Below are 20,629 nucleotides of genomic sequence, written 5' to 3'. Positions count from 1 at the left end.
GCTGATCCAAGGCACTGTCAAGGCCTGGAGAAACTTGCTGCCTCTTTGCCTAAGTTTCCCTCAGTCCATTCATGGATGATCCTCTGCATCTCAGGGTTCAGTCAGAACTCACAGGCTCTGTCATTGCTGGATGTGAGGTCCCCAAGAGAAATAGCAGCTGGGGCCTCTGCATCCTTTGCACACCCCCCGAGCCTCCTGGGGGGTCAAGAGTGTTAGGAGACTGAACTTTCCACATGCCTGATCTTTCTTCCAGCTAACTAAGTAGGAGTTCAAACTGATAGACCCCAGATCAGAGCCTGCCCTCAGAAGCATTTTCTTTCATCCTCACTGTACTTTTAAAGGTTCTTGGGACACCTGGCTGGCTCAGTCATAGAGCATGTGACTCTTGATCTCAGGGTTGTGAGTTTGAGCCCCATGTTGAGTGTAGAGATTACTTTAAAAACATAAAATCTTTAAAATTTGAAACAAATTGGGTTTCTCTTACATAAAAATCTAGATTTCTGGCCTCTCTTGAAAAACATCAGAGGACCCAGATTCATTCTCTTGTAACAGCATCTGGCTGGAACTGAGTTAGCAGCATCCCCCTCCTGGTAGGGTCTGGTGCCCTCCCGCCAGTTGTGTTCCCACCAAAACTACCTGCCCAACACCAGACAGGCCCACTTATTCATTTCACTCCCATCATTCTGTCTGGCCCTGTAGGTTTTTGACTTTGTAACTAAACTATTTGCCTATGTCTTTGTCTCTAAGATGGCTGGTAAACTCTAGACATCCTTGTAGTCACACCTTTGAGTAATGCCCCCTTGAGTTAGGGCTGGACTACCTGACTGGCTTCTAACAAACAGAAAACGGCAGAAGTAATGGGGCATCACTCTCAAGATCAGGTTATAAACAGACTCTAGCTTTTGTCTCTCTTGTTTTCTCCTATATGGCTTACCTTGGGGGGAAGCCATCTGCCTTGTCCTGAGGCCAGCCCTGTGGAGAGGGATAGACACCTGCCAAGTGAGTTTGAAGTAGGCTCTCCGTTTGAGCCACCTGATAAGAATACAGCCCAGCCAACAACTCGGCAGTGATCTCATAGTGACCCAGCACCAGAGGCACTCCATTAAACAAGCCTAGGTTTCTGACCTCCAGAAACAGTGAGGTACAGACACTTGTTTTAAGTCACTAAGGTGTGGGGGCAATTAGTTATATAGCAATAGATAATAGAGCTTCAAATTTGTTGTGAAAATAGGTTTTGCTTACCATGTAAAGATGTTTGAAAGAAAATCTATCCTGGGAAATTAGGCTCCACATACATTGGCACCTCAGTCCGTAAAACTTACACGCAAGGATTTTATCAGCCTCTGGTATTTGACTTTAGGTATCAGAGCAATATCCAAAATATCATTGTGAGGCTTTTCCATTATGAAAAAGAGTCCAGAAATTAATGCTATTAATATATCTTTGATTCCCCAGTGAACAGGAAGTTTCTCCTCTAAGGAGAAATCACCTCTAAATCAAAGTCAGAACAAGCTTTCCCATGGTTCTATGACCTCACTGAAGAAATGCACTCTTTAAAGGCATAATCCCTGGTTGGAGAAAGATGGGGACGAGAAAAGGGGAGGGTCATAGAAGAGGCAGGGAATAAGCCATTTCAGTGTTAATAAAGAACACTATTTAAAACTTGAAAATAAGGCCAAAAGGTGGGTGGGACATGTCTTTTTTGACATGTTTAATGCTATGAATTTTCCTCTGACCTCTGCTTTAAATATATGACATGGATTCTAACAGGTAGTGTTTTAATTACTTTTTAGAAATTATGTAATTCCATTTTGCCATAGTGTTCTGATTATTTTTTTAGAAATTCTGTAATTCTATTTTGCATTTCCCCTTTTGCCCAAGAGTTGTTTATTAGAAGGTTTTAAAGTTTCCAGGTAGAAGAGCCCTTTTGTTTTTGAGCACTGTGCTTGAGCATTATTTAACAAAATCACCTAAAGATTATTTAATTACCTAAGGGGATGTACCTATGTTTGACTTTGCTATGTGGAACTAATGAACAGCTTGGGTACTGGATGGTTACATGTCAGCCTGGAGATTTCTGTTCAAAAAAAAAAAAAGATTATCCCAAAGATTAGAGTTTTATTGCCTGTAGGACTTTAACCAGTTTTGATTTTTAACTTGGTAAACTTATTACAGAAGGACTTTTTAACAGGTATACACCACAGATATGACCCTTGTCAAAGTGTTCTTTGAACCAGATTTATGCTGGTTTCCTGGTTTCATGCATGGGGTGAATAAAGCTTTGACAGATGTTCATTCCATATTGTATGAGAGTTATGTTTTAACTTTCTGACAATTATATGTTGACATAATAGTCCTTTAATACTCCTTCAAATCTACATCTCCCTCCTTGGTATCCCACTGATAATGAAAACTCAGAGTTATACGTAATCCTGGAGAAATACGTGGTTGAGGGGAACCAAGGAAATCTATTTTACTTCTGATTTTGTTTTTTTATTATTTTTTTTAAATTTTTTTCAACGTTTATTTATTTTTGGGACAGAGAGAGACAGAGCATGAACGGGGGAGGGGCAGAGAGAGAGGGAGACACAGAATCGGAAACAGGCTCCAGGCTCCGAGCCATCAGCCCAGAGCCCGACGCGGGGCTCGAACTCACGGACCGCGAGATCGTGACCTGGCTGAAGTCGGACGCTTAACCGACTGCGCCACCCAGGCGCCCCCTGATTTTGTTTTTTTAAAAAAAAGTTCCTTAAAGCAAGTGAGAATGTGTTGCAGCCCAAAATGTAATATTTAATATCAGAAATGAATGGCCAGGGACAACTGGGTGGCTCAGTTGAGCGTCCAGCTTCAGCTCAGGTCATGATCTCATGATCTCATGGTTCATGAGCCCTGCATTGGGCTCACTGTCAGCACAGAGCCTGCTACTAATCTTCTGTCCCCCACCTCTGCCCCTCCCCCACTCACATGTCTGTGTGCTCTCTCTCTCTCTCAAAAAAATAAACATTTAAAAAAATCTTAAAAAAAAAAGAAGAAGAAAGAAATGAATGGCCAAAATGTGCTAGAAAAGCTATCCAATAAAACCATGAAATCCATCGCTTTTTGAAAACACAACTGGGAACTGCTGTCTAATAATTATAATGGCATTCCTAGAAAGTCATGCCCTGGGGGACTGATATGTGTCCTGGAGGGATCTGGAGCAGATGGTGAGAGACAAGCATGTGCATCCAAAAAAGCCAACCTCTCTTCCAAAGAGACATCACTGTCCTCATGACCTCTCTAGATGGAGTTTCCTGGGAAATCCCACTGGAAGAAGGGGAAAGGGATCAGAGTGGACCCCTTGGGTGGGCTATATAGGGTAGGGTGCCTCAGGAAAAAGTCAGGTCCAGTTCCCATCAGTCCTATAGACGAACCAGTCCTGGCACTTCAGTTTACCCTGGACCTCAGTTTACCCATCTGTAACAGGAGGTGGTTTAGACAACATAAAATGTAGCCCTCCAACTGTCCAAAACGGCAGCCACCAGCCACATGTGGCAACCGAGCACTTGAAATGTGGCTAGTCTGAATTGAGATGTGCTCAGTGTAAAGTACAAACCAGATTTCAAAGTCATGGTACAAAAAAAAAAGTATATAGAATATCTGATTCATACTTTCATATCGATTACACATTTACATGACAATATTTTAGATATACTAAGTTAAACAAAACATATTATTAAAATCAATTTCACTTTTTTTTTAAATGTGGCTACTAGAACATTTAAAATGACCCCTGTAGCTGACTTCATATTTCCAAGGGACAGCACCTCTCTAAGCCCTCTCCAGGTTTAAGCGTCTGGGAAGAATTTATTTATGGAAAACAAAAGATACACCAAATACTGATGTCAGCTATGCTTTGCAACATTATTATGAATAATTATCAATATGTCATCTGCTCTGACCAAATCTCTAATCTCTATTTTGTTCTCACTGCAGGGTGCTTAGTCCTTTCTTGAGTATAGACTGGTACATGGTGCCTCCCTGGCTGTCTGGCATGTGAGGTGATGTCCATTCACTGTCCAGGGGGCATGCTAAAAGATTAAGGGTGTGGCGCTCATACCTTTGGCTTTTAAGTGTCCACAGAGCCACGTAAGGATTTGTCCAATGAAATTACTGACTAAAATGTGATTTTGGTTCCATTCATTACTTTTCAAGCCCCTGCCATCTCTGTCCACGGTCACACAACAGTGAATTGCTGTACTGAACTGTGCCTGAAAGAAATGACTCTCCACACCAGGAATAGTCTGGAAGTTTGAATGCTGGGAATCACCCAAGGTGTGCGATTGCACCACTTCTGGATGATTGAAAATCTGCCTGCAGACAGAATTTTTGAAAACAGAATAACATTTCAAATGCTGAGGAAAGACTGATAGTTAAGGGAAGGCAGTCAGGGTGAAGTGAATCATCACCTCTGGGTTATCTATTTTGTACAGTCACATTTTAGCAATCAGGTTTCTTCAAAACTAGTCACACTCTATTCTTTATGGTGCCAGAGAGCTCTCTTCTATGGCTTCTCTGAAAGGTCTGAAACATGATGCACCTGTTATCCAAACCATTCAAAATGACCAAAAAAGGATTTCTCAAACTTAGCCTCTGCTGCTGAACTGTGCCCTCAAACTTCCCAGCTGGTTTGTGAGCCCAGGCTCAGAGCGTGTCCCCGCAGAAGGGAGCGGTTGGGAAACACAGGAGGGCAGGATCCCTGGAGTCCAAACGTATTTTTTTCCTGGTCAGTTAAGACCAACTGTTCTCCTGTCCTGGGAGCAAAGGAGGCTGGGAAGCAGTCACTGAGAAACAGAGAACTCTACCAACTTGTACATGGCACAGGGCAGGCTCACCCAGGCACTCCTGGAAGAAATTGGACTGTTAAGTGGGCAATACACACTGGTCCTCTTCTGGAATTGTTCTCTGCCATAAGAGGCTGCCCCCTCGGGGGCAAGGAAACAGCAACAAAAGGACAGAGGAAATCACTCATAGCAGAGCTAAAGTTATGTATGAATTGAAGTTTACTTCCTGGTACCATGCTGGAGCCATAGCTAGGCCATCTACCACAATTTTATCTTCAGACAAAAATAAAGGTAGATATCAGCTCAGACCATGTGAGTTCCTTTGTCAATGGATACAGTGTGTCTATGTCAGCCTGGAAGGGTAGTTAGGAGCCTGGTGGGGAGAGGTGGAAGGTGAGGGGGAAGAGGAGGGATGGGCCAAGCCTGGAATCTGGGCACCTGCAGGTTTGGACCACAGCAGCAGACCCAAGAGGGCACAGTGGTAGGACCAGTGGAGGAAGAAGCAGGGAAAGGAGAGCCAGAAGACCTCAACTGTCAAGGTAAAGAATACAGACCAGTCCTGGGCCCAGCATAAAGCCAGAGTCTGCAAGCAGGCAAAGTGGATGATGGGATGGTTTGGAAATAAACACGCCTGGTGGTAGTGCAGACACATTAAAGGCATCATCTGTAGTGCCCAGAAATGAAAGAATGAGAACAGAAATGGGAAAGTGTCTGTAGAGGAAGGAGGATGGTGGGGAGTTTGGTGACTTGAGAGGAATCTTCCAGAACTGGGCCTCTGGATGGGGAAGGGGTGTGGGTGGCTTGGAGGAAGCTTTGCTATTCAGGAAAGGAGGGATCAAAGCTAACTTTGAGTTTGTCTGCTAGTGCAGAACCACCTAGAGCTTTTCTAGCCTAGATGATGTCTTTCTTACACAAGCTCTTTCACACAATACATCCTGAAATGTATAGTAACAGGTGTTCACTTCTATATTGACGTGCAGATAACTCTGGTTGCTTTGTCCAGGGCATCACCTGCTTCCCCGTATATGTTTTAATGGACGCCTTGTAGACCAGGAAGACGCATTTCTGAAAAAATTCACGATGGTGCTTCACGATGGGAAGGACTGTGGAAAATGTGTTTGTCCAGGATAGGATTTCTGTGGCCAGGCTTCCAGGATGTGATTCCACATGAATAATAACCATGGGGCACTGTCAACCACCCCAGAATGCTCAGACAATCTTCAGTAGCCAATCAAATATTCACAATACTAAACACACTACAAGTCATAAAAGAAAATAATGTTTCATGTGAGAAGTAAATGGGGCTCTGAGAATATATACCCCAATGTGGTGTTCCTGAAAAATCTTTCCTGAAGAAGTGGACTTTGAGACCCGAGGTTGACTCCATATACCTAGGGAGGTGGGGGGAGGGCTAAATTTTGGAATGACTCTTACTGCCATGCTGTGCTTCCCAAACATCAGTGATGCCCTATAACCAGACAGGACAATTTCATGAAGTGTAAGAATACTTGGTTACATTCTTGGCTCACAGATGAATTCCATACACATTTCTCAGCTATTAGGGCTCACGTGATTTTGTGTAAAGTGTAGATAATTGAAAGACAATCACCAGGCCTCTTTTTCATCATTATCTTCCCTTATTCAATTTGTATTTTCAAAATCAGAATTGCTAACCAACTGGTAAGCTTCGGTTTGTGGTTTTCTATCTATCCTGGGTCATGGAAATGACTCAGATAAGTTGCAAGACACAAAGGTGCCTTAACCCACCTGACCTGTGTCCAAAGGGCAGTTGACTTCATCCTTGCGGATAACTACATGCCTAAATTGTGAAATCATTAATAATAACTAACAATCATATTTATTTACTTAATATTATAATAACTAATACTACTCCATCATTAATTATGGAATAGTCATTATAAAGAATAATATTATCTATGAAGAAGAGAAAAGAAAGAAAAGAAGTATAAAATGTACCATTACCTTGGAGTATGTAACTTAAACAATTTAAGCTCTGGGGAAGAAAAGAAGAAGAAAAAAAAGAAAGACGATACCAAGTTAAACAGTGCAGACCTCTTGGTCAACATTTTCTTCCAGGACATGTGACGCAGGAGAGATGAGCAAGACTTGTCTTCATTGGGGTCAGGCAGGCCTCTCACTTCTTGCCTGATTGATTCTTTCATAGGACATAGCCCAGAAATACAAGTTAACTGCTTTACCTGCTGTCCAACTGAAAAAAAAATTTTTTTTCTCCCCAGGACTTCAGGACACACTGGCTACCATGAAATCAACAGGTGGTATTGAGTCCAATATGGACCCTCCCTCAGGAATTTTCAAAGGCAATTTTGACCATACTTGATTTTCTTCTTTTGCTTTGACTATAAAGTCTAACTGCTATGTAAGATTCCACCCCCCTCCCCACCCCATATTTCCTGAGCATAAGGTGGTAATTACAGACTAACCAATAGTTAGGCTGATGTAGGCAGCGCCTTGTGTTAAGGAGGGGGGTGGGTTTGTCCCCTCTACCAGGATGAAGTAAGTATCTCCACATAACACAGGATCCAGGAACTGGAGATGAGTCAGGAGCCTGGTGGATTAGTGCCTGGTCTATAAGAGACTTGAAAAGTCCCTCATCTGCCTCAAGTGGGTGGATGTTGTACAGCTTTATTCCAAGTTGAGTAAACGAATGAAGAACAGAGCTGGCTACATCCACATCACATAACTATGAGGACGGAGAATCGAGACCATCTGTGTCAACATAACTATTTCTTCCAGGATATTCGTACCCAGGATGTTAAGGCTTTAAACCAACAAATCACTTTGCTAGTTGCTGCAGGAAATTCCTACAAGACAATTTGTCCTGGCAAACAGTTTGCTCACCTGGGAAAAGCTTGCTCATCAAACAATAATTAACTTGCCAAGATTCTATTCAAGACCATTGTCTTGCTGAATCCACCAATCCGGAACTATTATGCCACATACTCTGCTGAAATCCGATCAATTCTCTGCCTTGGAAAATACAGCTTAAGGGACCCAAGCCCAGACCTCTGAACCCTATGAAGATGTCTCCCGTCCTCCCACTTGCACACCAGTGGGACTGTGTCCTGATGATGTCCTTCCTTACTGTGGTTGGCTTGTTGAATTTAGCTTTGCTGTATCAACAAGGCTCTTCTGATAGATTTTTATGGAGTCCAAAATTGACATAGTAAATCGGTTTAGTCTTTTGCAAATGGGAAGCATATACATGCAAGTTAATACACACTTGCAACCCATCAAGATGGGAGAATTAGTAAACATTGTCCGTTTTCCTCGGTAATTAGGAGGCTCCTGTGTTATTCCTCCTTTGAGGAAAAAGATAGGATGTCTGAACACTTTCCTATGACAGATTTCAAATGCACATTTTACCTCCGTTTTTCTACTCCTTTACATGATCTTGTTTTTTATACAAAGCAAAAGCCATAAGGAAATGAATTCCCAAGTGCAAATTTGAAATGACCACCAAGTCTTAATTTACAACATACACACAGAGTATATAAAATACCCATTTAGAATCTCATTAAACTAGCAAAGTAATTTCAACCCATTAACATCTATATGCATATGGAGAGTGGCACAGTTTTAATCATGCCTTGGTTCTCTCTTGCCTGATCATAAGAGGCCTCTAAGTATTTGATAAAATACACCAGCAAATAACAATCAGTCTAGGGTGAGACCCAGGAATCTGTTTGTTGTTGTTGTTGTTGTTGTTGTTGTTCTTTAAAGAGGACCTACGTGATTCATACAGTCAAGTAAAGTGCAAAACACACTTGCCTACAGCATCGGTTGACTGGAATGCAAAATCCAGCTTCTATCATAAAATCATCCAGTTGAAAAAGGAACAGATAAAGATTGCCTCAACTGTTTTATACAGGGTTGCATCTCGCAGGCCCTAGATCCCGGGCCTGTCTGGAATCACTAGGTCACAAAAACTCCAACCTACTGTAAACCCAGTAACAGCTCGCAGCTGGGTTCAGGCAAACTTCCCCCCCCCACCCCACCCCTCCAGAGCTGGCTCAGAACAGGCTTCACTCTGCAGCTCCTCAAGCAGCCCAGCAAAGTGAGAAAGCCTGCCCATTAGAAATCCCAATCAAGGCTTCCTTTTACCTTAAAGAAACTTCCTCGCTTGTCCAGACCGCGGGCACCCATGGTCCAAGCTGACATCTCCCCCAGTGATGCTCTATTGCACGCCCGGGACTCCTGAAGGTAGAGATATTTTTAATGGTTAGTCCAGCCTGTAGGAAATTCCTTTCTAAGCCACAGAACACTCACAACAACAGTCCTGCCAAGATCTTTTTCCGTCAACAACACAGTGCCATTTATTTCCCACCAAAGCCCTTCCATCCCCTTTCAGGCTGATTTCCTGCTCCAGACAGCTCAGTTCCTAGTCTGTGCCCCACCTCACTGCCCCACCTCCTGTTTCTCCAGCTGACGCAGAAGGTCTCTGGGACTGCGGAAAGTATAATGATTGCTTTGTATGTTTGCTTGACCTCATGCTCGAGTCCTAAAGGGACCGATATTAGATGTCACCGTAATCTGCTCTGAAGCTTATGGACTTAATGTGGCTGAACACAGAGGGACAGCAGAAGAATGAGGCCCTGCATGTCCCAGGAAATCCTGCCGGAATGAGATGAGGTCATCATCAGCTCTGCTAGCCCTCTCCCCCAGGCAAGGTCAACACAAGGGCACTGGGAATAAATCCCTTTATTTTCTCCTTAGAAATCAAAGATTGAGATGAAATCCTACGTCCCTGTTTACAGAGATAAGTTTGTATAAGAAACAACACGGAAACAGCTCCATGATAACCCAAGGGGAGGGGGGCAGTGCACTTTGGAATGCAGAGAAAAATTTAAAGGCATGATATGATTCTGAATCATAACTGTGGTCATTTCAGCTTGGAATTTCCCTCACTTGAGCATCAAAACTCGATAATCTTCCCTCTTGGCTACAAAGCCTTCAGTGTCCACTCCTAAGTAAAACACACGCACACCCAGGCAGCTGGCCTTACCCCAGCCAGCGTGCAGTGCAGACCTGGAGAGGGGGGCATCCCTAAACCTTCCTTACCCAGGGAGGCTGGGCCAGGAGCAAGTATAAAACTGTTCTCCTGCTCACAATCTCTTCTGTTTGCCATAACACGCTCAAGACGAAGCTCGTCCTGACCATCACCAACATGGTATAAGGACAATAAAGTGAAAACAGGTCACGCCACATTAAGGAATATTAAAGGGGGTTGAGCTGCAGGGGTGGGGTCGGGAGGCACCAAAGCCAAAGCCACAGTAGCTGCTGCCAATTTGCAAAAGCAATTTCATTATTGCTGGGGGGGGGGGGGGGGGGATGGGCAGAGAGCCAATAGCACCAAAGGGACATTTCAACAAGTGGAAAAGCATAATTACTTAGCAGAGAGCTACATGTGCATTAGCAAAGAATACTTTTTGGCAAGAGGCTCATTTTGGCCTCAAGATTTGCCCCTATGTTCACATTCATAGGGGACTCTGTTGATCTGTAGAATCTCATCTATAGGAAGACAGTAACGCAGTGCTACCCATCCCTCCTTCGGGAACCCTCGCCAATTTATTCCTCCCTCCATGGCTCCCTCTCTGTAAAGGTTCAGAGGTGCCTTCCCTGTGTTGCTTTCCACTTGCTGGGATGGAGGCGAGCATTCCAAAACCTCCTGAGAAGACGGGAGCTCTCCTTTGCAATTCTGCTGACTCTGGATCTTCAGGTTGTCAGGCTCAGCAGCTGAACGGAACCCCAGCTCCAAGGCCTTTGAAGTTCATCACTTACTAGCAAAGTCCACAGATTGGAGTGACTCCAGAATGAAAACACAGGGCTGTGTTCGGAACTAAGAGGAGACAGGGAGCCACACCGTAACCTGAGGGAGCACATGATTAACTGTTTCCATGCAGAAGCACACACATAAAGAAAGAACACTTCCTGAAACCAAGCCTAATGTGCAATTCTTTTCCTTTCAGACGTTTTCTAGGCGAGGGATTTGACATCATGCAGCAGTTAAGGAGCTGCTGGCAAGAGCCAAGACTTCATTCCTCATGCAGATCGAAGTCTCTTTGTTCTGTTCCTAAGATTTCCATAGACAAACCCCTTCTGATGAGCCACGACAGGCAGGGCATTTCGCCTATAGCCAGGGAGCAGTCTGGATTCCAGAAGTTTACTAGTTTAATTAGCTGCCTGAAAATTGCATGCATGCACTTCAACTTCAAGTGGTCCTCAGGGAACCATCCAGTGTAGATTCCGTGCGTGCCAGGCAGGCAGACCTATCACATTTCTTCAGGAAAATGCAGGTTGCCTCTCTCCTTCTTCAAAAGGCTGTTCCAGGAGGAAGATGACAGCAGGTGATAAGAGCAGGCTGCCAAGCACGACCACGGGTCCTTCCAGTTGAATGAAATCCAAGCGGACAGCAGCACATCATAGATTATTCTCATTAAAAAAAAAAAACACCTATATATATATATATATATATATATATATATATATATATATATAGTTCTTAAGATCCCCCCCAAAAGTTCTGGTTTAAGTTCCTTACCATTGTAACAAGTTTCCTTCCCAAACCATAACCTCTAAGACTTTAACTCAATAAGGACAGATTGTAATACAATTTAAAATGGATAACTTCTTTCCATTCATGGCTCCTCACCCCTCCCTACCCCAAGGGGTTACACTAGCAGTTCCGTCCTAAAACCATTCCAGTAACATGCTGGACTGAAACAAAAAAGGTGCAGTAGTTTGAGAGGTTGTAAAATTCCTCCACATTTATACATTGAGAGCTTGCTCCTTTCCTGATTTCCCTGAAGGTAAAGCGGATTCTTGAAAAATGAGCCCATCGCAACCAGTGGATCTTTCCAGATGCTAGCTAAAAGCTAGAAAAAAATAAATTAAAAAAAAAAAAAGATAGTGGGGGGTGGGGAGGGGTGGGGGAAAAGCCCTAGTGGGACATTTGGGAGCTGCCAAGGCTTTTCAATAACACCACTAGAGGAATGTAAACGAAGCCGGCTGCTCCAGTCAGTTAAGGGACAAAGGCAGGAAGTGAGTATTCCTCTCTCACACAAACACCAGGCTCTGCCACTGGAGAGTAAACCTAGCCATGGCTTCTCAGGTGGCCCCAAGAGCCACTGCTGAGGTGAAGGTCTGTTCTGAATTTTCAGCGTAAAGGACTCACTGAGTGGTCAGTCCAGGCTCCAGGCTCACTGTCCAGCTCGTTCAACTGAGAGCCACTGAGGACAGGCACTGAGGCACCACCGCCCGGACCCTGGCTGAAGACTGGCTGCAGGGAGAGAGACACCGAGTGCCCAGCTTCCAGGCCAGTGATCAGTGGGGCTTGGTTGAGCCACTGGCACTCTCGCAGCTTTTGCTCTACTTGGCCACAGGCCAGATCTTGGCAAGATGGAGGGTCCGACCGAGATGGAGGCTCCTTCCTCCCCTTCCCGCCTACCCTGTCCCCTCTCCATTTATTTAGTCAAACTACCCTTCCTATTTGTTTGCTTCAGGTCACAAGTGCAGACCCACAAGAGAAGCAGAGGGACACTTACACGGGCACCCACTACTCACAAGTCCAATTTACAAGAGACTTCGCTTATTCAAGGCATGGTTTCTCAACACCGAGCTGCTACGACAGTTAGCCACAAAAGCCTTCTAATCACTACCTCTCTTCCTCTCCTTTCTGGCAGCTGAATGAGACAAGGCGAAGTGGACTTCAGCTCTTAGTAAACAAGATCTCGTTATTATAATTATTTTACAGCCAAACTGACTGAAGAAGGAGAAAATGACTCACCCCTGGGGACCTGTCAGGTCAAGGCCAATCCTGAGAAATGCACGTCACCTTTTTGCTGGTTCTTTAAGTGGCTCCAATGACGGCAGGTCTGTCTTTTGAATGCTTTTCCTCTTTACTAAGAGGTAAAAGCCAGTGGGGCGGCTCTGTGTCTGGATCCAGGGAAAGTCTCTGAATATTTCCATAATTATCTTTGTATTACCAGGGATTTTACAAGCTGGACAGAAAAACTCGATTCCAGGCTCTGGCTTGACAATTCAAATTACATGAATTTTTAAAATTTTTTTCTTTAAGCATTTTGTATCACTGTCCAGCACTGATTTTCCCTCAGTTGATAGTGAACCTTTTTTTTTCTCTTAAGTTTTAAGATTATGCAATTTTTTCATTGAAAAGAGAAACTAGTTCGTTGGAAGAAATGAGAAGCAAAGAACTGTATTCCCAGCCCTCTTACTAATAAGTGTAGTTTTAAATAGAATTGGAAACAACATTCAGTACCTCAATTTTCCCAGGAGTAATTTCCCAGGACCATCAAATAATTTTTTTTTTTTTTTAATCAAGGAGCATTTCTGCCACTCCTAGGACTGGCCCAACAATGGGGTTAATTGCACTGGAGGTCCACCCCTTGCATCCTTGGAAAACTGGTGCCTCCCAGAGACTCTCGCCATATCCATGCTGCATTAGCTCTGCTGGTGTGAGAGATAAGCCTAGGAATCCCCCGGGCTTACACCAATGGGTTAACAAAGCATAAAGAAATACAAAGCCATAAAATGCTCACACCCAAGTTTGGGTAAACCAGACTGGCACCCCAAGAATAGGGGGGTGCAAAGACACGCCAAGAATAGGGAGGTGCAAAGGCACTCCAAAATAGAGAGGGGGTGCAGAGCCCCCAGAATAGAGAGAGAGAGGCAAAGGCCTAAAATAGGAACAGGCGCAAAGGTGCCCAATACATAGGTATATGAAATACACAAGATTAGATATTCAGGGGGAAGCGCCCCCAATTTAGTACCGTAGCAGAAAAGCTGCTTTCACGGGAGGATAGGGCCAGGTTAGGTAAACTGGTGAATTGGACTATGGATGGCTGCGTTGCAGGCAAAACAGCCCAGAGCGGAGATGGTTAAAAAAAGAAAAGGTGCCTTGTCAACCCTCAGGTTATTTCCCCTGTCTGTCTGGTCCCTAGGCTAGCTAAGATAAACAGAGGTGCTGCCTCATGTCCACTGTAAACAACTCTCCTCCCGACTGCCTGGCGCCCAGATTTCCTTTTGTATTAACCCAAACCCCTAACCCCGAATATCCTCAAGACCCCCTTTCCCTCCCATCCACAAGTTAATGTTCACAAATTCATTGTCCCTTTGTGCACGTCCATCGCCATGTTTGTAAGCCTTCTGATCCTAATAAAAATGGGGCAAGGACCCTTATTTGGGGCTCTTGTCTTTTCCCGGACATTAGCCATCTCTCGCTTTCAATCCTGCATCCCGCTCTTTTGCTAGACAAGAGAGAACGTTAGACCCAGAGTCTACGACATGCTGGTGCCCCCATGGCAAAGGTGTGAACACTTCCACCAAGGGCAATGCACGCCACCTTGGGCAACAGGTGGGAAGCTCAGCTGTCAAGAAACTCCTCCTTTACTTGGATGGGAAACTGTCTCTGTCACCTCCCACCCATCACCCTCATTTTACTCCTTGGGCCATTCAAGGATTAGCTTCCTGCTTCTCCAGCTTGCATTTCCCTACAGACATCCCTATTTTTTCCCTAGGTAACCACTTCTCTTAAGCATGGCTCAGTCCTCAAGGCTGGTGCACTCTGCCCACCTGGAAACATGGCTGTGAAGGGAGAGAGGGTGGCTACCTCCCAGGCCAGTCTCTTTTGACATTTCAAAAGTATGTGTCTTGGGGCACCTGGGTGGCTCAGCCAGTTAAGCAACCAACTTCAGCTCAGGTCATGATCTCAAGGTTCATGGGTTCAAGCCCCACATCTGGCTCTGTGTTGACAGTTCAGCGCCTGGAGCCTGCTTCAGATTCTATGTCTCCCTCTCCCCTCTCCCCTTGTGCTCTCTCTCTCTCTCTCAAAAATAAACTTGAAAAAAAATTTTTTTAAAAAAAGTATGTGTCTTCTCAGCCTCCTTACTTGAAAAGCTCCACATGTTAAGTGGTAACACCCTGCAGTGATTTCACACCTACAATGAGGAAGCCTTGTAAGCCGCATTAGCTCCTAAGCCAAAGGAGGCCATGGACAGGGAGCCACACACTCCAGGTCTTCCTCAGGGTTTACCTGTCAACCTGTGAGCACCTGAGCTTAGACCTTTCTTTTCTAAGCCTCTCTGGCCATGATGCTAAAAAGTATATGATGGTGAATTTTGTGTAGGTGGTTAATTTTAATTTAATAACCTGACAGCTCTTGAATTGAGTCAACACTGCAGATACAATAGATTAAGTGATACACTTTTTAAAAAATTTTGAATTAACTCTTTCCAGAGATGCTGAGTCAAGAATCTATGGCCATGTCGTTTATTAAAGGTGCCTTTAAGAAACACTGGTTGGGGAGGGGAAGTGATATGGGGAAGAAGGGCAGCCAATACAAAGTGCATGACCAACTACTGGGCAACTGGACTTCAACTCTTCTGGGGAGCTCTGGAAGTCAGTATAGACCATGCCCCAGAGTAGTTCCAACAGAAGCACAAGGGAGCTGAGGAAATGTCCAACTTCCCGCAGGAAGCCTTAATTCACCAGCATTTCCATCATGCCACTAGTGTGTGTAGAATGGGCTCCAGTGGCCAAAGAGAGCCTTAGGCAAAGTTGGCAGTGGAAAATCAGGCCAGCATCCATGGAAATGTTAAGTACCCAAGGGATTTGGGAAGGGCTTGACAGTGGCTGCTACAACTGGCAACTTTTTAAAAATCAGGACATTTTGCATAAAATGTAGATATGTAGCTTCTCTGGTCACACTGAGCTATCATTCCAGCATAACCCAAACTGGTTGACTCTGAGTGTTCTCTTTAGATGAGATATAAGCTCTTCCAGTTCACCAGTGCCCATGGATCTGCTCACGTCATTCAGATACCCTGCTTGAGCCACCCACACCCCTTGTAGAATACCTGCCCTGCCCACGTTGTGCCTGATATGCAACGTGAGTGATTCTGCCCATGTCATCCCCTCAGCTGATTGGACCAGCAAAGTTAAAATTGACCGTTCTAAGACGAAGTAGAATCCTCTACTTCAAGATTTTGAGCTGAGAGTCACAAGGTAGGTGCTCATGCCTGAGAGCTGGTTTTGGAGCCATATGGGAAACTTGATAGAAATAATGAAAATAATTTATGGGAAACATACATCCTGAGTGAGCAGATACGAGGGGCTACTGGTCCACGGTGGGCCAGGAGGGGTGAATGCACATGTGTAAAGGAGCATCTTGAGTCTTGGCCTCAGACCGCTGGCCTTATAGCTTCCACCAGGCCAAGGTCCAACTCATCTTGTATCCTGACAATAAATATTCCTTTTTTTTTTTTTTTAGTAGTAGTTCGGGTGGATTTATGTTCCTTTCCATCAAATATGTTTTGACCAGAATGCTTCAGAAAGACAATCATGAGTTCTCAGAAGCAAGTATAGTTTTAAAATATTTTTTAGCATCTTACCAAATGTTTAATTCAAAGATCTTAGAATAAAGCACACACCGATAAAGACAAACTCCTGTCAAACCACAGCAGAACTTAATGATGTCACATATGATGGGGATTGATTTTTTTTAATGTTTATTTTTTTTATTTTTTGAGAGAGAGAGAGAGAGAGAGAGACAGAGCACGAGCGGGGCAGGGGCAGAGAGAGAGGGAGGCACAGAATCCAGAGCAGGCTCCAGGCTCTGAGCTGTCAGCACAGAGCCTGACGTGGGGTTCAAACCCACGAACCACGAGATCATGACCTGAGCCAAAGTCGGACACTTAACCAACGGAGCTACCCAGGTGCCCCAATGGGGATTTTTTTTGATGAATATAGGAGAGGGACACCTTTGGCCATCTAAAGGAAGATGCTTCAATTTCAGGGTGAAAAGGACAAACAAAAGGTACATTTCTACTTCTTTTATCAACACTGCAAAGTTGCATGGAAGCTTTGCTGGGTGTTTACCTCTATTTTTTTTTAATTTATGTTCCTCAGTTGAATAAAATGGAATGGATGCAGCTTTCTGCTCATGAGACAGAGTTGTAGATTGTTGTAAAGATGTTTTTACCCTGTTATTTTAATCCAGACTTTGTGTCTTCAAGGCAGTTTTAACTCAATGTTTAACACACACAAATATTTCCATTGGAATTATACCAATATTGATCATTTTCATGGAGAAAATATTTTCTGGAGCATACTTCATTAAACCATCTCAAGTCCTTGGTTAGTTTCTTACACAGTGCAGTTAAACTGTTTTCAAACTTTCTTTAGTTCTTTTTAATTTTGTACCTTTCTCTTTCCGGATATAAGAATTTAAAGCTAGTAAATATTATATGTTTTGTTCCAAAGATTTATCATCTTAGTTTTTATGCCTGGATCTATGACCCATCTCAAATTAATTTTTGTGTATGGCTTGAGGTAAGGTGTTGGGAGTCTTTATTTCTCCATACAAATACACATTTAATTTTTATTTTAAAGAAAATAGTTTTTAGAGATGAATTCTGCTCTTTGTAAACTTTACATCAAAGATGTGATTGAGCAAACAGAATTTTGTCTTCATGAAACACTACTGTGTAACATTCCTGCCCTGTAAGGTGGTCGTAATTGTTTTCATTATTTCTATCAAGTACTAAATTTTCTGTGTTAAATTTTGACTATACATTCTGCAAGATTATTCGATGAGTCTGCACATTTTTAGACAATAAAGTTTTCTTCTGCCAGTGCAATTTTTCTCAGACCAAGGTTTTTTCTTTCCACTATCAAAAATTCCAAACAAATGCAATTCACCAGTCAGGTTTGGATCAATCACAAATGATGTTCAGTGAGGCTTCACCTATTTCATTATGAATTGGTTACAATACTGATATTTTGTATTTCTTAGATAATCAGTGAGAAAAGTGGAAGCAATAATCCTCAGGGTCTCATAGAATACTCTGTTGCTCAGCAACCGACTACTGTCATTCCAAACTCAATGTTCTTTATTCTTCTAATATGTTTTGTTTTGTTCACTAGCAGCTTCTGTGGTTAGGGGACCAAAGAGAAGAACATACACACTGTCTAAATGGTTACATAATGTCCTCTTTAAGAAAGTAGTCTCGGGGGCACCTGGGTGGCTCAGTTGGTTAAGCTTCCGACTTCAGCTCAGGTCATGATCTCGCGGTTTGTGAGTTCGAAGCCTGCGTCAGGCTCTGTGCTGACAGCTCAGACCTGGAGCCTGCTTCGGATTCTGTGTCTCCCTTTCTCTCTGTCCCTCCCCAGCTCACACTCTGTCTCTCTCTCTCTCTCAAAAATAAATAAACATCATGAAAAGATGCTCAACGTCACTCCTCATCAGGGAAATACAAATCAAAACCACACTGAGATACCACCTTATGCCGGTCAGAGAAACTAAAATGAACAAATCAGAAGACTGTAGATGCTGGAGAGGATGTGGAGAAATGGGAACCCTCTCGCACTGTTGGTGGAAATGCAAACTGGTGTAGCTGCTCTGGAAAACAGTGTGGAGGTTCCTCAAAAAATTAAAACTAGATCTACCCTATGACCCAGCAATAACACTGCCAGGAATTTACGCAAGGGATACAGCAGTGCTGATGCACAGGGGCACTTGTACCCCAATGTTTATAGCAGCACTCTCAACAATAGCCAAATTATGGAAAGAGCCTAAATGTCCATCAACTGATGAATGGATAAAGAAATTGTGGTTTATATACACAATGGAATACTACTTGGCAGTGAGAAAGAATGAAATCTGGCCTTTTGTAGCAACGTGGATGGAACTGGAGAGTGTTATGCTAAGTGAAATAAGTCATACAGAGAAAGACAGATACCATATGTTTTCACTCTTATGTGGATCCTGAGAAACTTAACAGAAGACCATGGGGGAGGAGAAGGGAAAAAAAAAAGTTAGAGAGGGAGAGAGCCAAACTATAAGAGATTCTTAAAAACTGAGAACAAACTGAGGGTTGATGGGGGTGGGGGAGAGGAGAAAGTGGGTGATGGGCATTGAGGAGGGCACCTTTTGGGAAGACCACTGGGTGTGGTATGGAAACGAATTTGACAATAAATTATATTTAATATAAAAAAATTTTTAAAAGAAAGTAAGTCTCATGTTGTGTTCTTGTCACAATAAAATGAAATAGTCCTAGATTAAAACGTCATGACAACCACCTCTGAAGCACAAAAAGCAGGACACCATCCCTACAGAGATTAAACTAGCCCCTAGGGAATAATTGCCTAGAATTTCATGTACTAATTTGCTTCTTTTCCCTTCATTTTGATCCTGTATGTGTTGACATCTTTCCAAACTTTCCACTTCACCATTAGGATATCTACCTTCCCTTTAAACAGGGATGTGCTAGAAAATGCTTAACAACTGGCTTTCTGGGGAATAAAAGCCCCAAATTTTAGCAGTTGCCTATTTTATGGGATAAATACTCTCATCATGAATAATTTCAGGCTACCAACAGGACATCAACAAATTTGCAAAACTGATGAAAATCTAACTATCAGCTCTACTGAGTGAGGGTAGGGGTGACTCCAGTTCATGACTCATTTAATCTACCCATTCGAAACCCCAATGTCTATGAAGAGGTTGCTTTGATTTGATTCTTTTTACACCGAGGTAATACAAGATAGCAAAGTAAGAAACTAGATCTTTAGACTGAAAGCAATGCTTTAGACATGAAACCACATTATTTGTTCCTAGTAAGACCTGAAATATGTTTGACTATCATCTCAACCAAGTTGAGTGATCCCATCAGGAAAACCTGAAGGAAGCCATATGTTCAGTCTATTATTTGAGACTCCGTAGGTTCTATTTCTTTACAGGTTGAAGAGGAGGAGAAGAAAAGATCTTCCTTTTGCCCATCAGACATTGGGGATCCCATCTGCCTTATTCAGAGGAGTAGCTCCAATACTCAACACAGTGCCTGGCACATCTGTGCTCAATAAGTGTCTCTGGGATAAGTAAGTGCATGAGATTTTACAGAGAAGTCATCAAGGCTGAAAGGAAGGGCTTTTAAGGAATGGCTTCATCAAAAGTGTAAGATAATAGGAAGAACTATAACTTCGAGAATGACAAAATAAGATATAAACTTCAAGAATGACAAGAACTGTAACTTTGAGAATGACAAGAAAGCTTGCTGTCAATCCACATAACATGCTGGAAAAAAACACTCTTTATACCACTTTGTAACACAAGGACGTTTAATCCACATGTTCTTTCTGTTGTTGGATTTCTCCTATAGGGTCTATGATCTGGAGGCCTTTCCTCTCTATCATATAGAGACTCACTTTGTTCTCTGCAATTACCTAGCCAATCATGTTTCTTGGCTCTTTCATTTTTGCACAAATCAGAATTCTAGAGGTCTCCAGGTGTGTGTCCACACCATTGTATCTTCATTGGAGACCACAAAACAAACAAAAAATCCACCAGAACAGATGCAAAACTCCCAATGAAATATAACTGGCTGAGCAAATGGACTTCTCTGTGTTTGTGCATGTACCTACATCCATGTGTTATGGGCATTAGAGTCTGAAAATTCCCATCCTTGCTTTTAAGTGCATTGGAGAACAGTTGAGCCTCCTCTGGAGAATATTATTCTTCTATGCTTGCAGATTCCATGTGGGATGGTCAGCAGAAGCACAACATCCAATATCAAAATAAAAAAAAATACCACAACACCTCTATACATTGTGAATGCCCAATTACCATGTATGAATACCATCTTACAGCCAGTATCCAGAAATTATCAAGGATAATGCATAAAGAAACAGCTGCTCTCCAAAATAGTTAATATTTTATGTGTCTACAAAAGAGTTGTGGAAACTCACATAAGCTC

General features: G+C 43.1%; 1 protein-coding gene across 10 annotated transcripts in view; it reads right to left on the bottom strand.

Annotated features, from left to right (window-relative positions):
* RIN2 (Ras and Rab interactor 2) overlaps positions 1-20,629 on the bottom strand; it is a 223,095-nt gene that overhangs the window by 99,038 nt on the left and 103,428 nt on the right. For 4 of the 10 annotated variants that reach the window (XM_053200295.1, XM_053200294.1, XM_053200296.1 and 1 more), the window contains one exon: positions 8,964-9,056. In XM_053200295.1, the coding sequence (XP_053056270.1) occupies positions 8,964-9,020 (57 nt within the window). In that variant the 5' untranslated portion in view covers positions 9,021-9,056. Of the gene's footprint in view, positions 1-8,963; positions 9,057-9,269; positions 9,828-12,033; positions 12,346-12,645; positions 13,869-20,629 lie in introns of those variants that run through there. The other 6 variants (XM_053200299.1, XM_027069488.2, XM_027069485.2 and 3 more) reach the window with 5 other exon arrangements.

Source organism: Acinonyx jubatus, chromosome A3, assembly GCF_027475565.1.
Source record: "Acinonyx jubatus isolate Ajub_Pintada_27869175 chromosome A3, VMU_Ajub_asm_v1.0, whole genome shotgun sequence".
Classification (NCBI taxonomy): Eukaryota; Metazoa; Chordata; class Mammalia; order Carnivora; family Felidae; genus Acinonyx; species Acinonyx jubatus.
This window is presented reverse-complemented; position numbering and strand designations above follow the sequence as displayed.